Source organism: Grus americana, chromosome 3 (genome assembly GCF_028858705.1).
Source record: "Grus americana isolate bGruAme1 chromosome 3, bGruAme1.mat, whole genome shotgun sequence".
NCBI lineage: Eukaryota > Metazoa > Chordata > Aves > Gruiformes > Gruidae > Grus > Grus americana.
In genome coordinates this window covers 41,051,660-41,073,697 of record NC_072854.1, presented here as the reverse complement: position 1 = coordinate 41,073,697, position 22,038 = coordinate 41,051,660, and the positions used below count along the sequence as shown (strand labels likewise).

The following is a 22,038-nucleotide window of genomic DNA, read 5'->3' as shown; positions in this document are numbered from 1 at the left end:
CTTTACCTGGGACACTTAGCAGTCTACATTCTCGTATGATGCTAGCAAACAATTTTATTGAAGATGAGCTGTAATTTACAGAGATTACTTCGTTGTTTTGTCCTCATTGACTAATGGGATATCTCAGGAGAAAATACATAGACTTCAAAGTGGGCATTTCTGGAAAAATCTGCTTAGAGGAAAGATGTTCTTTTAAATGTTTCTCTGTTTTTTTTCCAGTAGCAAATGATGATTTTTTTTTTTTTTTTTTGTCTTTGAGACGTGCTGGTTACTGCCCTCCTCGGGTGTAAGAGTTTAGTTTATAATATCTTTCATCAAGGCCAAAATAAAGGCTTTCCTATCAAGCTGGATTTAGCTGCATGAAAAAACCCCAAATCACTATTTAAGTGTTAAATTATATTCAAAGGGAGAGGTTTTGCTTCTGTTGCTTAGGGTTTCCTTAGGGTTTATTTTAAAAATTAAATGTTTTCTTAAGACTAGAATACTTGTGGAGAAAATGGAGATTTACAAGATCAATGCATTTGCAAATTGACAAATTGTAAGCAAAAAACTGGTGGTTCCAGTGTGCTGAGGTACTGAAATTATATACCTTTCTAACATCAGACTTTTGTGCTCTGTCAGGTTGCTGACAGAGATTTCTTCTGCCTGGGATGGATGCCAGAAGTACTTCTATCGATCACTTGCACGCCACTCTAGACTTCAGACAGCATTATTAGCACCTGCCAAGGTAAAACACCAAAGTAAAAATAGAAATCCAACTACTTTTAACTTTGTTTTACCACCTTGGACTGAAATTTTCTAGTAGTAAAAAGGTGATGTGAAATTATGCTATATTCCATAATATGATAAAAAATATGATGTTTTGGGCCAATCAGTAAATGCAGCATTTTAAAACCTGTTGTTTTATGACTGAACAATATCAGTTTAGTGAACTCAGTTAATAATCTGTTAAATGTATAGTATCTTTCATCCCAACAGGTCCCAAATTGCTACTTTTTGTGCATGAAGGAAACTCCCAAAATGCTGAATCAAAGCTTGTTAGAAAAACAAAACCAAGATTAGTTGTTGCTCATGAAAACAACAGTCGAGGTTTATAATTGGACATAACTGGAGCCTGTGTCTAGCACAAAAAGTGCCAATATATTTCTTTGCTTAAAAATTGGCCTAAAATCAGAAGGAACAAATGAGTTCTACCAAATCAGCACCACTTTTCCAGTATTCCAGGAAAAAGGGATCTCTTCCAGATGCTGCTCTTCTCACTGTGCTTCACCACTCATTTGACAACATCATCTTGTCAAACATCACAGCTGGCTGTGGCATAAATAATGGCACATAGATCGGCTTTGATCTGTGTGTGAACATTTATTTCAAGCTTGAAAATGGGATCCTTTCTAATAAAAGGAATGAAAGGAGTGAAAGTAACTGTCAGTAAATCTGGTAAAATGAATTGTGGAAATGGTTTTAGCAGTGGTCATGAATATAAAAATTTAGGCTGGTATCTCTTCAGATTTTAATCATCATTTATGTAAGGTAGCTTTACTAGTGGAACTAAATTCCTGATAAGAATTACTGCAGTGGAGTGTAATTTAATATGGCTGTTCTTGCAGAAGCTACTTGAAAACCAAATTTGTATGCAGGATGTATGAAAGATGCAGAAAAAGGAAGATGGAGAAACTGTAATAACTATAATTTTTTTTTGTCTGCATTGTTCAATTAAACCTTTCAGCCTGCCCAGTGAAATGAAATGGAGGCACAAAGAATGTTGTTTTCTGCTTATTCATCTAATTTCCCTCCTACTTTTCCTGTATCTGTTTTTCTTTAGGATATTGGACTAGGTAGCATTGAACGATGCAAAGGATTCACTGCACACCTCATGCAGATGCTTGTCAAACAGAGGCGATCTCTTACTGCATTGACAGAACACTGGATCTCACTGAGGTATTTTACATTTTCCAACATTTAAACGTTGGCAAGGAGCTTGACAGTAAGCAATTCGGTTCAAGAAAAATGGAGAATAAGGTAGACAAAACCAAAATTCTTTCCCCCCACTTCCCCATTCTCTCATCTCCTCAATTAAGCCTAGAAAGAAGAAATTAAAAAAAAGGAGGGGCAGCAAAAAAAGGGGTGTTAGGTATTGTTAATCCTGTCACTGCAGCCAATATTTTGGAATCAAAATAATTTCAGAAAAACAAGTTAGGCATACATGAAGACAATGAAGTAATTACTGTAGTTAAATATGAAGTTAAACCTATCAATTGTTAAATCTCTCATTTGATATTGACTTAAGTTAATTTTGGCTATGTTCAAGTCTTTGGTTTGATTTGAAGCAAATAAATGATCTGGGTGGCACTTTTTGAGCCAATGTGAAGAAACCTCAACAGCTTACAAAGAAAAGGCCTAGAAAGGTGGGAGATAGTACATCTTGTGTCAAAACTGTGAAAGGAAAAGTGTGTAGGAAGTCATTGTCACTTGATTTGATTTGTCACTCCATTGCTCAACTCATCATTTTCCCTGCAAACTCCACAGTTGTTCTGTATATTTGTGCTCATCACTATTGTAATCCATAAAACTTTTCGAAGTTGGGTCAGGAGCTATTTTCTTCGTACAGGGAAGGAAATCTAGACTGGAGATTAGTGGTGCAAAATTTATGTTAACGCTCAGAAACTTGGAAAAAGATACAAAAAACCCAAAAACCAAATCACAATGCCCCAAGTTGCAGGAACAGTAAAACTTTTAGGACACTGACCTGCATTGCTGTGACTTTCATTGTGACTCAGATAAATCGTTTGTTATGAGCTGACTGTTATGCAGCACTTCAGAGAAGAAAAGTGTGTTAGAATCTAATTTGCTTTTATAATGGAGAAAAATTAATAACATTTGAGTATTAGGCCAGGAGTTTAAGGATTGTTTGAAAATATGGTGTAGATGCTGAAAAATCTCACAAAGCCCTGTTTTCAGTACAACTCAAACTTATGCAGTGGAAAGAAAAAATCAATAATTAAGGAAAACCTTTTTTTTAAAAAAAGACTGTAATTTTAGTTTTTCCAGAAAAAGTTTAATAATATGAACTCAGTGGAAATCAGAGCTTTTATGAACTTAGTCTAAAGATTGAGTTTTTCATAGGGAAGTATAACATAAAGCTCGGTGATTGTAACCTTTCTTTCTTTCTTTCTTCTTAACCAGGAACCTCCTGAATTGTATACAAGAGATAGATTCTAGGCTGACTGCTGACAGAGTTTATAATGTAGCATTTCCTCCTCAAGACAGTTTTCGACACTGGACTGACAAACTGCAGCAACTGTCCATGCAGTGCGTGATGGTTCTTGAGGAGCTGTCTTGGTTTATACAGTGCTGTCCAAAAGAAGAGTTGACAAAGTGCAGTGACAATGAAAGGACAGATGTGAAAATAAACATTTTTCAGAGTTCAGGACCTGAAATGGGAAATGTTTTTACAGGAATACCTGACCTAATTCCTTCAGAGCTAAAGTATCTGTCTCCAGTAACAATTGAGCAACTGCCTCCTGGATGCAGGATGCGAAATAAGGATCAGGTATGGCTGCAGCTAGCTGCACAATTGACTGCAATGCTGACAAATGTGAAGGCAATGAAAGCAGAAGTGGACAAAGTAAGACAACAGTCACGTCAGACCTTGTTTTATTCCTGGTGAGTTCTACATGTGGATGGAATTGAATCACTGTGTTGTATGTTCATATAAGATGTGTGAAGTCATCTTGAAAATGTTTGCCTATGCATATCTTGAAAAATGTGTTCATGTGCTTTTGAAGCTTGTTTCTCTTTGTTTTTCTGGAAAAATGCAGTGCCTGACACTTTAAAGTACGTGTCTTCTCCCACTCCCCTGACAAGTCAGAAAAAAATTAGCCCATCTCAGCTTCTCAGTGTCTTTGGTCTCCTGGGATTTCATCCCCATAGCTCCTTACTTAGAAGTGAATTTCAAATGTAAAACTGATGAAGAAATATTTATTTTAAAAGAAATCTGTAGCCTATATAATAGTAATAAAAATGCCTCTCACTTTCTGCTTCAAAAAGTGTGAGTATAAGTGGCACATCTGCTTGTTGTCAAACTTTTTATTTAATAAGTTCAAGATGGAGATCAGCTGCCTCCCTCTCATCCATACCCCAGGAAGAGGTTTAATCTTAAATCGAAGTGTTTGTTCTTTGTTCAGCATTATGGTATTTCTTGTTGCAGGAGAGATTTTGAAGTTTACACGTCAGCTATGAGTTGTTTGCTACAAGTCTCAGCTCAGTTACAAGGCATAGAGTCCCTATTTCTTCCAAATGAGGAAGGCAGACAAGCTGCAACTCAGATGCCCCTAATCAAGAGCCTAAGGTATATACAAGAAGAAGTTAATAATACATCTGCAGACTTCACAGCCTGGAGAATGCAGCTTCTTGCTTCCGTGTCAAATTGCATTGGTAAGGACAATTCTTCTCTGCCTATTCTGTAATTTAGATAAAGATATAAGAATTCATTAGGTTGGTTATTGCAGAAGATGACTCCATGTTCATTTGGATATCCAGAAACACTTGATAAAATTCAAACTTCAGTCCAGATGCAAAATTTAGTCCAGACTTAAGTTGTGCAGTAATATTCCCTCCCGCTTAGTCACTGTTGATGACAGATCTTGTGCCAGAGTTGTAGGTCAGGATAGCAAGGACATGTTAGTAGAACTGTGTAGTAAAAATTGCATAGTGCTTATGCTTCTTGCCTAGGGGAAACATAGTCATCTGTAATTTAATGTGTTTCTATGTAAAACTGACTGTATTATGGTTCAAAAGGAAATCAACGGTCAGATGAAGAGTTTGTGGAGCACTTCTCAGCAAAAGTGGAAACTGTTATCCGTGTTGTTCTGTATGCCATCCAGTGTTTGGTCGAGAGAAAACAGGAAGGTGGAAAAGAGGAAGAAAAATCTCTAGAGGAAAATGGTAAGTTTGTTAATTTACTGAAGGGGGAGGAGGAGAGTTTAAACTATGCAAACCTAAAAATTCCTTAAACTAGCAGAGGTACCAATACACAAGGAAACTCCCATTTTAATAAAATTTATCTATTTAAACAGATAGGATGGATATTTCTAGGTTGCTTGCTTATAACATTTTTACAATATCTGACTTGATTTCTCTATTTTTTTATGTATTTCAAACAAAGAGGATGCAGACTCACTTGACGTGATTAAAACAGGACATATAACTAAGCTTTTGGATGAAGATCTCTTTGCCGATTTGGATTCTTTGCATGTGCAGAAAGCAATTTTAGCAGTTTCAGAACTCCTGGAGAACCTGAAATCTTATGGGGAAGATTACACTTCAGATAAACATAAGGTAAAATTGTTCTTCTCAAGAGTTTTTGGCTTAGAGGTCTCAAAAGATTTGAAATTGTGAACTTTGGTGGTTAAATGTGCATTGTTTCGTATTGCCCAATACCTTAGAACTAGAAGCATGTGAGAAATTATGGCCAAATATAGGCACTCTTTGGTAGTGCAAAAGCCAAGTGTTCCTTTAGTAAGAAGGAAAAGTCTTCAGTTTTGTGAAAATCTAGAAAAAGCTCTGGAAACTTGAGAAATTCTATTTAGACTCGCCTACTGATATTTCTGGTTTGAGCATCTGTTTTCAGTCTGTGTCGTCACCCTCTCAGAGCTGCAGTATGTACTTAATTGGTCTGACAGCTATTCTTTGGTTTTAACTGCAGTTCTTCAACCAGTCCTGCTATTTGCTGGTGCGTCTAAAGCCCATGCTCTGCAGATATTCAGATGTTATCCTGTTCTACCTCACTGTTTCACTGGCATCTCACAGGAGTACTGGAAAACTGCTTTCGGTTCTAACTAGCATTTTTACAGAGCTTGCCCAAAAGGTAAGTTATGAGAGATAATAGTGGATAAACAGTAAGCATATATTTAACATATACAAAAGTCTTAAGTAGAAACAAAGCTGAAAGATCAAAAGAAGCGTGACCAGCAGGCTGAGGGAGGTGTTTCTGCCCCTCTACTTTGCTCTGGTGAGACCCCACCTGGAGTACTGTGTCCAGCTCTGGGGTCCCCAGTACAAGACAGACATGGATTTGTTGGAGTGTAGTCCTGAGGAGGGCCATGAAGATGATCAGAGGGCTGGAGCACCTCTCCTGTGAGGACAGGCTGAGAGAGTTGGGGTTGGTCAGCCTGGAGAAGAGAAGGCTTCGGGGAGCCTTCCAGTACCTAAAGGGGGCCTCCAAGAAAGCTGGAGAGGGACTGTTTACAAGGGCATGTAGTGACAAGACAAGGGGTAATGGCTTTAACCTGAAGGAGGGTCAATTTAGATTAATATTGGGAAGAAATTCTTTCCTGTGAGGGTGGTGAGGCACTGGAACAGGCTGCCTAGAGATGTTGTGGAGGCCCCATCCGTGGAAGTGTTCAAGGCCAGGTTGGATGGGGCTTTGGGCAACGTGGTCTAGTGGAGGGTGTCCCTGCCTATGGCAGGGGGGTTGGAACTAGATGGTCTTTGAGGTCCCTTCCAACCCAAACCATTCTATGATTCGATGTACTTACTATTACAGAAAGTTTTGAGTTTTTGTTTGCCTTTGTAGGGGTTTTGTCTGCCAAAAGAATTACTTGAAGATGAAGCTGCAGAGGGAGCAACACAGTTTCATGATTATGAGGACGGTGGTATTGGAGATGGGGAAGGCAAGAAGGATGTGAGCGATAAAATAGAAAGTGAAGATCAGGCAAGTGTTTGGGGTTGTTCTGGTTTAATTCAAGTAAAACTGAAAAGAAACCTTGAATTCCATGTTTTAGATGTTTCAGGTAAAAGAAACATGAAGTTGCCTTCAGTCTCCTGTTTAGGTTGGCTTTTATCTTTGCATATAAGCTTATAAATATTGTGGTACTTTAAGCTTGAATATATAGGTAAGATCCCTTGTAATTTTTGGCTTTACCAATAATTCAGATAGAAGACAGTTTTCAAAAGGGTGAAGAGAAGGAGAAAGAGGATCAAGATTCTAAACCAGACATTGAAGGAGAAGACAATGCAATTGAAATGTCAGAAGACTTTGAAGGCAAAATGCACGATGGAGAACAGGATAAAAAAGGTTTGGTCTTTCCACTATGGCAAACTGATAATAAATATCATAGATCAGTCCAATAATGATTGATACTTTTATATAATGAAGCATCTACTGTAAAGTTGGCGTTAACAATAGAGTAGTGCCATTTGTATGTGAATATTAAGAGGTATTAATAAGAATGCAAAGACATGTACAAAGAAAATACTGTCTGTCTTCTGTTACTGTGGTGGTTTTTGGAATGAAGTGAACAGATTCTTTCTTCCTGTTGTGAGCTGACATATAGACGCATTTTAAAATGCATCGCTGACTTTGTGGAGCTGTTGAAGATCAACAGAACACTTGAGAATATGGCTGTAGTTAACTTCAAAATGTGACTAACGAAGCTATTGCTAACTTTTAAACAGTGAAAAGAATTTAACTTTACCTCTTAAAAATGGAAAAAATAACAACATTTGGTGGATTCATTCAAGTTGCTACTAACCCAAAAGGTAGAAGTTCTTCGTTTTAAACGGTAACAGCTTGAACATCTGAAACTAATGTGACTTACAAATTATAGTAGTGTTAATCTACTTTCAAATCTCTGACAAAGTGCCAAGAAATAAGTTCATCTGCACGGGAAGGGAAATCCCCAAGCTAATAAACAGGTAAAGTGGAATGGAACTTCCCCTCCCAGTAATGCTAAAACACTTTGAAAATGGAGGAGAGCAAGAGTAAGGAATAGGGAGTTTAAATCATCAACGTTTTGCACATGGGACTTGTTAGTCTGAGGGAGAGAATGCTGTGTGTGTCTGTATGTCCAAGAGAACACTCCAAACCACATAATTAGGACCCCGCTCTTCTGGGTGTTAATGCATGTGTGTCTTTTTCCACATCTCTATTCACTGCATAGGGTGATGAAGTTAAGATGCAAGTATGACTGCTTGTGTGTTTCTGAACTTAACAAAAAAGTTAGCTTTATCTTTTCTGTACTGAAACATGTTCTAAACTGTACACAGAAAATGATGAAAACTCAGATGAAGAGGAGGAGCTTGATAAGCAGATGGGAAATCTTGATAATGCTGAAGCTGATGATAAACTGGATGAGAGGCTCTGGGGGGATGAAGATGATGATGATGATGATGATGCCAGTAGTAAAACAGAAGAAACTGGACCAGGAATGGATGAGGTAAAGAGAAAAGGGGTGAGAAGAAGAATATCAAAGGAATTAAACTCCGTTAACTTGATGTGACCTGGACTGTGAACTCCCTTGTATAGCTCTTGGTCTTGGAAAGGGATAATTTGAGTCTATTGCAAGTTATTTAGTGTTGTTGTTTCTGTAGGACATGATGTCTTGTCACTCAGACTTTGAAAAGCAGGCAGCATAATTGAATTTCTTTTGAATTTGGTTAACAGGAGGATTCAGAACTTGTTGCAAAAGATGACAATTCAAGCACAGGAAACAAGGATAATAAAAAACAGCCTCCTAAGGATGAGGAAAAAGAGCAACAAGATGATGACAATGGAAACAAAGAGAAAATCCATGAACAAATTGATGAGGTAAAAATTATTTGGACTACATAGAGTATCTTGTTGTTAAACCATATTCTATTGCTCACATCATGTGTTTCTGAGAATTTGAAATGCTCTTTATTTAATAGTGAACTGCACTGAAAAAAGTTCATTTCAGAGCTAAAAGTAAACCGTATTGTATCCATTATACGTATATATTCTGATCCATCACCCAGCAAGACTTTTTGTTTGCACTAACCTGAACTTGTAATGGCTGCCAAAACAGGCTTTACACTGAATAGATGTTTTGATGGACAAAGCTTAATAGTTCTTGTTCTGTTGTGTGTAGCAACAGAAACATCTTAAGTCAGTGGGACTCATCCCAAAAACCTGTATACAGTATGCTTGAAGGTCCTGCTTAGTATGCAGGAGTGCATTTACCACCTGCAAGAGTCCAGATTCTGTTCAGAATCTTTCAGCTAGGAAAATTGAATTCTGAACACAAAATATGCTGGTTTAAGGAAGTAACAATTAATGTAAATGCATTTGCTGAAATTAATCTTTCTGCTATTTATACATGACGATGTGTACCACTGGAAATTTGGTTTTTAACTGATCAGAATGTAATATTGTATCCACTAAGTCTATGTCCGAGAGAATTCAATAGTATCTTATTTCTCATCTTTGCCTTTCCTCCCACTTATTACATACCTGTTCCCCTCCCTGCCCCCGTTCTTTTGCTGTCAGCGTGAGTATGATGAGAATGAAGTAGATCCTTATCATGGCCAGCAAGAAAAGCAGCCTGAAGTTGAACCTTTGGACCTTCCTGATAATTTGAACCTGGAGAATGATGAAAAGAGTGATGAGGGGGAAGAGGATGAAGGTACAGCTGAAAATCTCTCTACAGATTCCTAGATGAAAGCAAAGTGGAAATAGGGAGGAACAGTCAGATAATGAGCTCTTTTGCTCTACAGAAAGAAAAGATATGGTAGTAGGATTCTGTGTAACAAGCAGCTACAAATTCACTTCTGTATATCAAAATATCAAGATACCAAATGCAGGCCAGATAAGAACTCAATATTACAGCATTTTCCTTTACCTCCCTTTCATGCACACTGTGGAGCAGGCTTTCTTGCGTTACCCAAGTGATACACTCTAATTTATGCTAGAAGCTCCTTATTTCGTTGTCCAATTGCTTTTGTGGGTTCAGTTTTTTCTATGATACTTTCAAGCATTTGTATTCAAAGTGAACTGACCCTTGAGAATATTAGGTTAAAGGAAGTTAATTTTTCTGTATTGTTCGTTGCAGACCACTTGTGACTTAAAGAAATTATCTGCTATAGAAAATTATAGATTCTGTGTATAGCATTCTCAATGTTTTCTTTAAAATTTTTTTGATAGACTGGGCAGTTTTATTCCAAATATCTGTAATGTTCACTGTCTCTGTACTTCACTGAAAGTTTTCTATACCTTTCTGATTTTTTTTTTAACCCAGAAGAAGAAAATGCTTTTGAAGTAGATGAGAAACCTGTTGATTTAAGTGAAGCAGAGAAGACAGAAGAACAGAATGAAGAGGATACTGGTGAGACAGAAAGAGATGATCAAGATGCAGAATCAGCTGAAGAAGGCATTTCTGAAGAGAAAGAGGAGAAGGAAGATGAAGGGAACAAAGATGCTGATGATCAAGAAGAAAATGCAGAGAACACTGAGGATGCAGCAAAAGAAGAGGAGGAAGAGTCACAACTACCTGATGAGGAAAAAAATGAATCTGCTGAAGATAAAGGAATCCCTGCTGCTGACCAAGGCCTTCAACCTCAGGTACAGAGTAATAAATAAAAGCCTGATTTTTTTTTTTAATTACCTTATACAAGACACAAATGGGTGTGTTCTGTGATGCTCTGAAACAAATTTGACATTGAGTAGGTGTAATGTTAGTGAGAATCTTCATCAAAATAAGAGATGTGCTTACTAATAAACTGGTGTATTTCTGTGATCTGTATTCCTGTTACGTCTTTGGCCTTCTGTTTCCCGATGTTTTTTAGAATGTTGAAATAAACTGATGTTATTTCAGGAAGAAGAGGGTAAAGATAATTCAGAGATGGATGAACAGATCCCTGAGCCTGAGGAAAGAATGGAGCATGAAACACAAGGGCAGACTGGGCAAGAAAACTTGCAGAGTGACAGTGCTGTTGAGCTGGCTGGAGAGGCTTCAGAAAGAGACCAGTCTAGAGAGGTAAATTACATGGAAGTGTCCTTGTAAAAATGCTGAACTTGTGAATATGTTTTCATATTTTTGTCACATTTTTAAGAATTGTTTCTGAGATGCAATTGTTGGATCACCAATTAAAAATTCACTGAAAAAAATTGAAGACCATGTAGATAGCTTCATAGCGGTGAAAACTGCGTGGTGAGCTTAAGCTAATTGTTAAGCTGCAGAACTGTCTTGCCCTCCACAAGAATAATGCTTGCAGTTGTGAGCTGTTCATCATTCACAATAGAAGGCATCACAGCATTGCAGTTTAACTTCTCAAATTTGTCTGCAACAGTTGCTAAATTCCTTTTAATTTACCATTGCAATTTTTTTGGTCTTGCAGGAATACGGAAGTGGAGCTTCAAGTGCAAATCAATCAGAAGGCCATGAATCCACACTCATGGCCCGGATGGCTTCTCAGAAGCAAAGCAGAAAAAATACCCAGGTTCAGCTCTTCTTTTCAATTTTTATTAATTTTTAAATTATTTTTAATTTGAATGTCTTAATATTAACCAACAAATACGTAGGGCCCGGTTTCTCCTTGTTAGAACTCTTGTTCTAATCGACGTTTGGTTGCACCTCACTTGAAGTTCACGGTGTTAATATGCTCTTTTTCAGAGTTTCAAGAGGAAGCCTGGTCAGGCAGACAATGAGCGCTCAATGGGGGATCACAACGAACATATCCATAAGCGGCTGAGAACCATAGAATCCAGCAGTGAAGCAAAACAGAATACAACTCAGCCTAAACAAAACGTGGAGGAAGCTGATGCTTTTGAACATATTAAACAAAGCTCTGAATGCTATGATGCACAGACATATGGTACGGTGGTATTTCTGGGTGTAAAGAGCTGTCATTGCAAAATCAAATCCTGAAGCTTTCCTATTTACTGTAGTTTTCCCCAGTACGTTTTTTTAAAGTTATGTTTAAGAATCCTTGCTTTGGTTTAAGATGTAGCACCATTTCACTGCAATAAGTGCTACTCTTTTGACAATCAGGTTCAAACCAATAAGATTTTTGAAAATACTGAATTGATTCATAAAAATGGATTTGAGTTTAATAAGCATATTTAAAATCTATTCCCTCCAAATCTTACTTCAATAATTTTGAAGCCCAAATTGCTACCACACATGCGAAATATTTAGGATAACACAAACAAGTTCTTTATTCTGCATCAAACAAATTGATGTCTCTTTAAAAATATTCCTCTAATCTAAATTGAATTTAAAAAATTGCTTTCTTATTAAAGTAACTAGTCTATTCGTCAGGTTTTCAGGGCAATAACTCATTGACACAACATGACATGGCACAGTGAAAGATAAAACTGAGGTTTGAAACAATAGCTCAGACTTCTGAAGTTCACTGAAACTTCACTAAAAGTTCACTACAACAGTGCCCTCAGAATGCAACTTTTTTTTGCAACTTCACTACTTTTCCTTCCTCTTTCCCCTTAAGTATTGTTGCCTTTATACAGACGTAGCTAGCAAGGAGCAAGAGAAACCTATTATGCCTCTTGAAGAAAAGGAAGAGGGACATTCTGAAGATGCAGCTATGGAAACAGAAATGCAGAACAATGAGGATCTCAAAGCAGTAGATGCAGAGGAGCTGAAGCCAGAAAAAAAGAAGTCTACTGCCACTAAAATTCCTGGTATGTTAACTTAAACATTCTAAACGTACGCTGATGTGCATCTTTAAATGTGTATGTAGGTATTTATATTTGCATGTAATGGCTGTATATACATTTTATAAGACTAAAACATCTGTTCTTAATTAACGTTTCTGCAGCAGTATTCTTATTCCTGCCTAGTAACCAGCATCCATCTTTGCTAAATTGGTTGAGTGACAGAAGAGGTTGCTGTTTTCTTTCAAGTTAAAGTTTCTCTAATCTTTATCCACTTCTTTGAGGAAAGTAAACACTTCCCTGCTATTAGACACAATGCCAATTCACTTAATTGGCATATAACAATGTGTTCCAGTGTCACCAGCATCACATAACTTCTTTTTGTGTGTAACTTTTGACAAAGCACCAAGTTGAGGAGCTGGTCTGAACAACATCCGGTGAGGTAGCACCAAAGCATCACTGTCTCACTGATTTCTCCCTTATAGTGGGAATAAAACAAAACTGAGCTGCCTAACAGAAAATGGCTATTGGATGCGAATGGTTGTAGGTGAGAAGATGGGTCTGACTTTTCAGCCACACAGCCCACACAAACAAAATAAGCTAGATATAAATAAATTTCTCTGCATTTGCAAGAGAAGTATTTCATTTCAACGTATCTAAGTAAATGACACTGAAACTTGGAATTTTGAATGGTTTTCTTGCCAAACAACACAAAAGCTTGCTGGAAAGGGGACAGAAGAGTTTTACCAGCCTGAATTCACCTTGTTGCCTCCCACTCCCTTCAGGCTTAATCTCTTCACTTAAATCTCTTGCTAGACTCATTAGCTTTATGGTACAGGCATGCATTTAATTAGTCTATTTGTTTTTCCACGTGATTCTCTAACAGTATGTTCTGAAAAACTACAATATTTGAAACATCTCCTACAATGTCTTAGAATAATTCTTAAAAAATTTGTTAAGCAGTGTAGTGTACTAGAAACAATAATAGAAGAAAATCCTTAGTCCGTTCCTTTATTTGTAAATTGATTTCTGATTTATAGTAAACTGTTTTGTTAGAAAGCTAGAGAATAAAAGATGAGATAAGATTGCCATCATTTTTTTTTTACGATGACTTTCTCGATATTCTCAAATTGCTTTATACCTCCTGTCATTCTGCCAGAGAGGCTATGAAGCTCAAAAAATGTACTTCACCAATGGAATTTTCAGGTGTTGAAGATCTGTTCTCTAATGTTTTGTTCATTTGGCAAGAAGGTTCTAAGAGAGAAAAACCATTTGCACAAGGAAGTGTGCATTTATCTGTTCCAGTGAGTTGCAAGGTCTTGTATTCATCCTATTCCTAGAACTGATTGTCTTAAATTTTGTGCGCTTCTCATTTAAAACAAAACAAAAGTTCTGGGTTGCACTACAAAGCATGTGAGACACTTTGTAAAAGAGTTGAGGTAAAATATTGGTTCTTGTCTTATGTGTGATCTACAAAATTAGTAATTAGTTTTGTGATTGTAGGAACAGGTGAAGTGGAGCCGGAGATCCAGGCTTTGGACTCGGAGGATGTCAAAGACTCTACAACAGAAAAGCTACCAAAGGTGACTGAAGAGAAGCCAGAGAGAAGCAAGGACTCAACCATACATACTGCCCATCAGTTTTTGATGGACACTCCCCAGGTATGATACCCAGTGTGTCTTCTTACAACTACGGTAGTAGAAACAGTATTTGGCCTATGTTAATGAAACTCTGTGAATGCAAAAGTTTAGAATTACTTTGATTCAGACAACTCAGTAGCTGGCCGTTCTTTAATAGCAGAATGAAAAGTAACACACAAACCAACTGTTGTATATGCAGCTGATTGATTGACTTTAAGATGACAAGTCCTCCCCATCCTTATGTGAGAAGGTCACATCCTCACTCTTAAAAAAAACTTTTGTTTTTCTAACTGTTGAGAACAGTTTTGCTCAGATGAAACTGTTCATCAAAGGGTGTGTGGCCTGAAGATAAAAAAGGCTTCGGAGTGATGAGAGCTAGGCATCAGTGATCTTAAAATACCATTGTGAACAAAGTATTCATCTCAGTTAATTCATCACAAAATATTATTTCCTCAAAAAAGCTGATTGCAAGTATTATAGAACCTTTGTGAGCCTTTTATGAATGTCTCAATTAAGAAAATATTATCACAGCCCAGAAAATCCTAGAGCTTCATGTAACACTCATTGCTTCCCAGTGCAAACTGTTAGCTGTGAAAAAGCATGTTCTGTCATAAAGAACTATGGCACAGAAGCAGTTGATGGTAGATAACCAGTTGATAAAGTAAGAATATGTTCAGTGTCTCTTTTTTAGTACTGAACTTTAATGCTCACAATGTTGTGTCCTGAACATGTACCTGGAGAGCGGTATTTTATTGTTTCTACGCACAACGCAGAAAGGATTGTGTGCCAGCTATACCTGATATTTTCATGTTAATGCCAAATGCGGCAGCTCTTTGGAGGCTGCTGAATGCAAGAGTGTTCTCCTGTCGTCAGAATAGTTAGGGACCTTTTTTGTGGTGGTGGTGGTTTTTGTGTTTGGTTTTTTTTTTCAATTGACATGCAAAACCTGAAACAGGAGGGGGAGCTCTTGCAGCATCAGTTAAAGAGGAAGGGAGAAATGTTGCTAGTGGAAAAGTGCAAGTTCTCGGCTTTTAGCAAAAGGAAGAGGGAAGAAGCCCCTTCCATGTACATTCTTCCTCCCTTCCTTAAACCCACAGTAGGTGGCCAGAGGGACTGCTGCTGCTTCTTGAGGAACAAGAAGTTGTTGGTACTGTTGAGTTTACATTCCTAGACTTATTTTCCTCAATCCAGCAAACCCGCAGGTTATGCAGACCATATAATACTGTTTCGCTAAACTATGGTTTTACAAGTCAGGAACAGAAGTTGTCACTGAAAGTACAATAAAAGTTGAAGCGTGATTAATAAAGCTTGGGTGTCCTTTAACAGAATGGCTTATCAAATAGTATTTGCTGGCAGGTAAAGAGGACAATGTCATTCAATTCTTTAAGTGGCTTGAATGGATCTTTTGAAAAACTATAATTAAGTGAAGCTTATTATATTTTGGAAGATACTAGATAGGTAGTATTCAATAGTTAGATCTCCATCATACTGTTATTAAATGTGGTGTTTGTCAAGATAATTTCATTGAATTATCTTCAAGTTCTGTATTTGATTATTTTCAGTGTTTGTATCAAAGATGTTCCTGACTTCATCTCTATATTGATTGTGTCACAGATGCACATATTTGTGGGGGAGGTATTTATTCTTCCTGTACGTGGAAGCTATTAAAAAAATGGAGATTTAGAATCTCCATTTAAGTGTTTTCAGGTATTTTTGTGTCTAAAAGAATAAGGACAATGCATTTTTACTTTTTTATAGTTTGGGGATCACCAGATATGTGAACTCATTTTTCTGTCTCATAAATCTCAACTACACTTCTAGCACATCGTTAGAGATCCTGAAGAGCTAAGAAGGGAACTTGAAAGGCAACTGGAAGCTTGGCAGACACAGCAGTCTGGAACTCCAGATGAGGTTTGTGACCTCATTTTAGTATAAAACTGTCATAAGAATCCTTCACTGTGTTATTTCATCTTGTTTTGCTGCTGAAGCATTGAGGAAGCCAAGCAGGCTGGAATCTAAATATTCAAAATCACATGATTTCGATACTTTTTTCATAATGTTTAATTTATTCTGAAAAAAATTACATTATTCTTAAAGCAGGATGATGTTTCGGATCTTGCTTTGAACATGTTGTATGCTATTTGCAGAAAGTTACTCTGATAATGACTTCTAAAACTTGCATAGTTAAAACATTTTTCTCAGTCCTGCAAAGCTCCTTCTGTTTTGAGTTGTCACCTGCACTGAAGTGCTGGACACCACTTTGACAAAATATGATCAGCAGAAGCAGTCTCCTTCAGTTGCAGTGGTGGAGTTTGAACTAACCAAGAGCAGAACCAGAATATGATACTTGCTCCAGCTGTCCTGGTCATGAATTGTAAACAGTATTTGGATGTAATTCCTGAATTAGATTGCTGGTGTAGAGGCTTAACAATTCTGCCGAATTTTAATTAGTTTTAATTTTTGATAGCTGATAGAGAATCTAGCAGACTTTACAGCTTGTCTTGCTGTAATACCAACTATCAGGTGGTGGCCATTACAAGATTTTCCTATATCAACAGCAATGCCAAAGCTGCTTTGTGTACTCCTAGAGGAATGATCATTGCACATTGCAACTTTGTAGTAGCGAGGACCATCCTAAGTTGAATGCAAATTGTCAGCTTTATAGAGTGTTCACAAAACACCCTCACAGTTTCAACTGATTGTTACTTACCACCTCCTCCTCAGTACACAGATGTTTGTTTTCTTTTTTTCAGGCAGTGCTTCCCAACTTTTTGGTTTTTCATAACTCACTTTTATTTCTTTCTGTGATGTATGATGTTTTAGGAGAAAGAAGCAGCACAGTTGTGGCAGAGATATTTAGTACTGACAGCTCCTCTATCACAGCAGCTTTGTGAACAGCTACGACTCATACTAGAACCCACTCAGGCAGCCAAATTGAAGTAAGTTGGATCTTACTGAGGCTTCTAGTTTCTTTAAACTCCTGGGTTTGAGGGCATTAACCTCTGTACAACTGCACATCTACATTGTTTTTGCTTTATAGCAATTATTCCTCTTTGCAAATGCATTCATTTTACTGTTGTATGGGAACACTGGGTTATTTTATGAAATGCAAACGTGATATAGTAGTAGGTACCCATCCTGAGGATATTGCCTCTTAGGGTTTTTTCTCTTTCTGTGCAACAGGTGATCAAACCAACTTAAACGCGTGAAGTGATGTTGAGTAAGACTATGTTAAATGTCAAAATGTTATGTTGTTTTTAATATTAAGTGGTTTTTATTATTTTTAAGAGTGCTAGACTTGTTTCAAACACCTGACCAGGGAGACCGAGCAGATGAAGCCCTCTATAGGCAGATAGGAGCAGCCTCACGCTCACAAGCCCTGGTCCTTATGGGGGACTTCAACCACCCCGACATCTGCTGGAGGGACAATGCAGCTGAGCGTAAGCAATCCAGGAAGTTCCTGGAATGTGTCAATGATAACTTTCTCCTCTAAGTGATAGAGGAGCCCACGAGGAGAGGTGCCATGCTGGACTTTATTCTCACCAATAAGGAGGGCCTGGTAGGGGATGTGAAGCTTAAGGGTAGCCTTGGCTGCAGTGACCATGAAATGGTGGAATTCAAGATCCTCAGGGCAGCGAGGAGAGCACTCGGCAGGCTCGCTACCCTGGACTTCAGGAGAGCAGACTTTGGCCTCTTCAGGGATCTGCTTGGTAGAATACCATGGGACAAAGCCCTGGAAGGAAGTGGGGCCCAAGACAGCTGGCTAATATTCAAGCATCACCTCCTCCAAGCTCAGGAGCGATGCATCCCAAGAAAGAAGTCGTCAGGCAAAACCACCAAGAGGCCCCCGGGGATGAACAAGGAGCTCCTGGGCAAAGTCAGACAAAAAAAGGAAGCCTACAGAGGGTGGAAGCAAGGGCAGGTAACCTGGGAAGAATACAGAGAAACTGTCCGAGCAGCCAGGGATCAAGTTAGGAAAGCCAAAGCCCTGACAGAAATTAGTCTGGCCAGGGATGTCAAGAACAACAAGAAAAGCTTCTATAGGTATGTTAGTGATAAGAGGAGGATGAGGGAAAATGTGGGTCCCCTCCAGAATGAAACGGGTGAACTGGTTACCCAGGACATGGAGAAGGCTGAGGTACTCAACGACTTCTTTGCCTCAGTCTTCACTGTCAAATGCTTGAGCCACACTGCCCAGGTCACAGAAGGCAGGGACTGGGAGAATGCAGAACCGCCCCCTGTAGGAGAAGATCAGGTTCGAGAATATCTAAGGAACCTGAAGGTGCACAAGTCCATGGGACCTGATGAGTTGTATCCACAGGTCTTGAGGGAACTGGCGGATGAAGTGGCCAGGCCACTCTCCATCATATTTGAGAAGTCCTGGCAGTCTGGTGAAGTTCCCGCCGACTGGAAGATGGGGAGCATAACCCCCATTTTTAAGAAGGGTAAAAAGGAAGACCCAGGGAACTACAGGCCGGTCAGTCTCACCTCTGTGCCTGGCAGGATTATGGAGCAGACCCTCCTGGAGACTATGCTCAGGCACATGGAAAATAAGGAGGTGATTGGTGACAGCCAACACGGCTTCACTAGGGGCAAATCGTGCCTGACAAACTTGGTGACCTTCTATGATGGGATTACAGCGTCCATGGATAAGGGAAGGGCAACTGACATCATCTACCTGGACTTGTGCAAGTCATTTGACACTGTCCTGCACGACATCCTGGTCTCTAAATTGGAGAGACAGGGATTCGATGGATGGACCACTCGGTGGGTAGGGAACTGGCTGGACGGTCGCACTCAAAGAGTTGTGGTCAACGGCTCAATGTCCAAGTGGAGAACAGTGACGAGTGGCGTTCCTCAGGGGTCGGTACTGGGACCGGCACTGTTCAACATCTTTGTCGGCAACATGGACAGTGGGATCGAGTGCACCCTCAGCAAGTTCGCTGATGACACCAAGCTGTGTGGTATGGTCGACACGCCGGAGGGAAGGGATGCCATCCAGAGGGACCTTGACAGGCTGGAGAGGTGGGCCTGTGCAAACCACATGAAGTTCAACAAGGCCAAGTGCAAGGTCCTGCACGTGGGTCGGCGCAATCCCAAGCACGACTACAGGCTGGGTGAGGAATGGATTGAAAGCAGCCCTGAGGAGAAGGACTTGGGGGTACTGATTGATGAGAAGCTCAACATGAGCCAGCAGTGTGCCCTTGCAGCCCAGAAAGCCAACCGTGTCCTGGGCTGCATCAAGAGAGGCGTGACCAGCAAGTTGAGGGAGGTGATTCTGCCCCTCTACTCTGCTCTTGTGAGACCCCACCTGGAGTACTGCGTCCAGCTCTGAGGGCCCCAGTACAGGAGAGACATTGAGCTGTTGGAGCGAGTCCAGAGGAGGGCCACGAAGCTGATCTGAGGGCTGGAGCACCTCTCCTATGAGGACAGGCTGAGAGAGTTGGGGTTGTTCAGCCTGAAGAAAAGGCGGCTCCGGGGAGATCTAATTGCGGCCTTCCAGTACCTGAAGGGGCCTACAGGAAAGCTGGTGAGGGACTGTTTATGAGGGAGTGTAGTGACAGGACAAGGGGTCATGGGTTCAAGCTGAAGGAGGGTCGATTTAGACTAGATGTTAGAAAGAAATTCTTCATGATGAGGGTGGTGAGGCACTGGAACAGGTTGCCCAGAGAGGTTGTGGAGGCCCCCTCCCTGGAAGTGTTTAAGACCAGGTTGGATGGGGCTTTGGGCAACGTGGTCTAGTGGAGGGTGTCCCTGCCCATGGCAGGGGGGTTGGAACTAGATGATCTTTGAGGTCCCTTTCCAACCCAAACGATTCTATGATTCTGTGAAACTGGAGGAGTCTTAAATTCAAGGTCTGCCTTCCATTTCAGACACCTAGATTTAGGAACTTCTTTTAAAAACACTGAATATCTATCCTGCATTAAGAATGTGAGATGATTTTTTTTAAATCTATACCTAAATATGAATATTAGAACTACTAATTTTGGTTTTATTATATTTTACAAAATTTTGTTATTTTGACGTATATGCTGCATGGGCCGGGACTTCCATGATGAGGTATTTGCTGATAATCCCCGTCACGATGTCTTTTTATCTGAACTTTCAGAGGAGACTACAGAACGGGGAAGAGACTGAACATGCGCAAAGTGATTCCATATATTGCCAGTCAGTTCCGAAAAGACAAGATCTGGTTGCGAAGGACCAAGCCCAGTAAACGACAGTACCAGATTTGCTTGGCTATTGATGATTCCTCTAGTATGATAGACAATCACTCTAAACAGGTAAAATAAAACCTTGGAAGAAGTATGAAGAAATTACTCATTGATGAATATGTCAGCTGCTGACTTGTTTCACACAGAACTGATGGCTGTTGGAAAGCCTGACTGGTGATTCTAGAGCAGCTGTTTTTGTGGTCCATGCGCTTGAACTCTTGTCATGTTGTGTCAAAGAGAGTTGTTACTAAAAGATCAGTGAAAGTTAACTGAAAGGGGGAGATGTTAAATTTGTTAGAGGTGTACCTATCCACTGGAAAATTATTTTTTTGTAGCCTACAAAAGGCTGAAACTTGCTAATGCAGTTCATTGGAGGATTAAATATTAGTTCATCACAGCACACTTGTAGGGGTTTTATTTATTAAAAATGTGTGTTTCCTTCTAAATGGGTATTTCAGTGTTTATTCATTAGCCTGCCTAAAGTGGTATCTCTAAATCAATCAGCTGAAGCCCTCAAGTAGAACTAGTGTATCTTTATTGCAAAGACTATCTTGCATAACTGCAACAGGAAAAAAGATAGGAATTCTCTTCATTTACTTTACTAGATGATGAAAAATAATTTTGGTAACATTCTTCATATTTAATACTGAACTGTGAGAAAAACTTGGAATATCCTATTTTTGATGTAACTTTTTTCTTTAATAGCTTGCATATGAATCCCTGGCAGTTATTGGAAATGCACTGACTCTTCTAGAAGTGGGACAAATTGCTGTGTGTAGGTGAGTTTATTTGAAATCTCGACTTTTCTTCAAGCCTTCAAGAGCAGAACATAAGTACTGGTTTCACACTGTGATTTTTCTCCTTTTTTTTTCTAAAGCTTTGGAGAGACTGTTCAGCTGCTGCACCCATTCCACGAACAGTTCAGTGACCAGTCAGGGACACGGATATTGCGTCTTTGCAAATTTCAGCAGAAGAAAACAAAAATAGCCCAGGTACAGAAGAATGCCTCTAGGGCAACAGGCCTGCAAATCTTTTGCAGACAAGCCATCAGCAGCTTCACATTTCATGATCGCTTTGTAATGTTTACTGGTTGGTTGTATTTGAGAGTGTGCTAGCTGGTTAGATAAGAGAGAGAATGGTCACAATTTTGTAATAATGTTTTCTCACTTTTAGTTCTGATGCATGCAACTTTTAAGCATTCATCTTTTTCTGTTTGTATTGGGTCTTAAATAGTATTTTGGGTACAAGCTCTTGGGTACCCCAGTGCCCAATCCCATCAAAATTTGTGGGAGTTTAGGAGGTTTTCATGCCATGGGTCCTGCTGTAGTAGGAGGAGGAAGAGCTTTGTATGTTTGTCAGGCTGTGTGTTTGTCAGGCTTGACTGCTGAAGAAATAACTTCCTGTAGTAATACTACCTGGACAGCTGCAAAGTTTTCTTCTTTTAGGAAGGTTTTCGCACTCTTACCTTTCCAGACTTGGATAAGATCTTCCATTAATAGTGCATAGAAAAGGGGATGCCCAAATAGCTCAATGGTAATCTTATAAATGTCAAAATTGGGAGGACTTGACAGTCAATGTCCTTAATTTTAATGGGTAATATGTACCTAGATACTTTTCTTGCAAGTTAAAGCCAAAGAAGTTCAACCTAGAAATAGGATGTATATTTTTAATATACATGAAATTACATATAATGTATTTTTAATTATGCCATTAATCACTTGAACAATTTACTGAGGTTTTGATGGCTTTGTTAGAAAAAAATTAAATCCGGATT

The 22,038-nt window shown here is 39.1% G+C and overlaps 1 protein-coding gene across 7 annotated transcripts in view; it reads left to right on the top strand.

Moving 5' to 3' along the window:
* MDN1 (midasin AAA ATPase 1) overlaps positions 1 to 22,038 on the top strand; it is a 105,458-nt gene that overhangs the window by 78,846 nt on the left and 4,574 nt on the right. For 5 of the 7 annotated variants that reach the window (XM_054819679.1, XM_054819683.1, XM_054819682.1 and 2 more), the window contains 23 exons: positions 622 to 727; positions 1,823 to 1,938; positions 3,184 to 3,663; positions 4,208 to 4,434; positions 4,798 to 4,944; positions 5,165 to 5,337; positions 5,705 to 5,866; positions 6,575 to 6,712; positions 6,934 to 7,075; positions 8,047 to 8,216; positions 8,444 to 8,587; positions 9,287 to 9,422; positions 10,035 to 10,357; positions 10,611 to 10,772; positions 11,134 to 11,235; positions 11,409 to 11,610; positions 12,263 to 12,436; positions 13,913 to 14,070; positions 15,871 to 15,960; positions 16,873 to 16,988; positions 20,159 to 20,333; positions 20,970 to 21,043; positions 21,142 to 21,256. In XM_054819679.1, coding sequence (XP_054675654.1) covers positions 622 to 727; positions 1,823 to 1,938; positions 3,184 to 3,663; positions 4,208 to 4,434; positions 4,798 to 4,944; positions 5,165 to 5,337; positions 5,705 to 5,866; positions 6,575 to 6,712; positions 6,934 to 7,075; positions 8,047 to 8,216; positions 8,444 to 8,587; positions 9,287 to 9,422; positions 10,035 to 10,357; positions 10,611 to 10,772; positions 11,134 to 11,235; positions 11,409 to 11,610; positions 12,263 to 12,436; positions 13,913 to 14,070; positions 15,871 to 15,960; positions 16,873 to 16,988; positions 20,159 to 20,333; positions 20,970 to 21,043; positions 21,142 to 21,256 — 3,832 coding nt within the window. Of the gene's footprint in view, positions 1 to 621; positions 728 to 1,822; positions 1,939 to 3,183; positions 3,664 to 4,207; positions 4,435 to 4,797; positions 4,945 to 5,164; positions 5,338 to 5,704; positions 5,867 to 6,574; positions 6,713 to 6,933; positions 7,076 to 8,046; positions 8,217 to 8,443; positions 8,588 to 9,286; positions 9,423 to 10,034; positions 10,358 to 10,610; positions 10,773 to 11,133; positions 11,236 to 11,408; positions 11,611 to 12,262; positions 12,437 to 13,912; positions 14,071 to 15,807; positions 15,961 to 16,872; positions 16,989 to 17,337; positions 17,543 to 20,158; positions 20,334 to 20,969; positions 21,044 to 21,141; positions 21,257 to 22,038 lie in introns of those variants that run through there. The other 2 variants (XM_054819685.1, XM_054819686.1) reach the window with 2 other exon arrangements.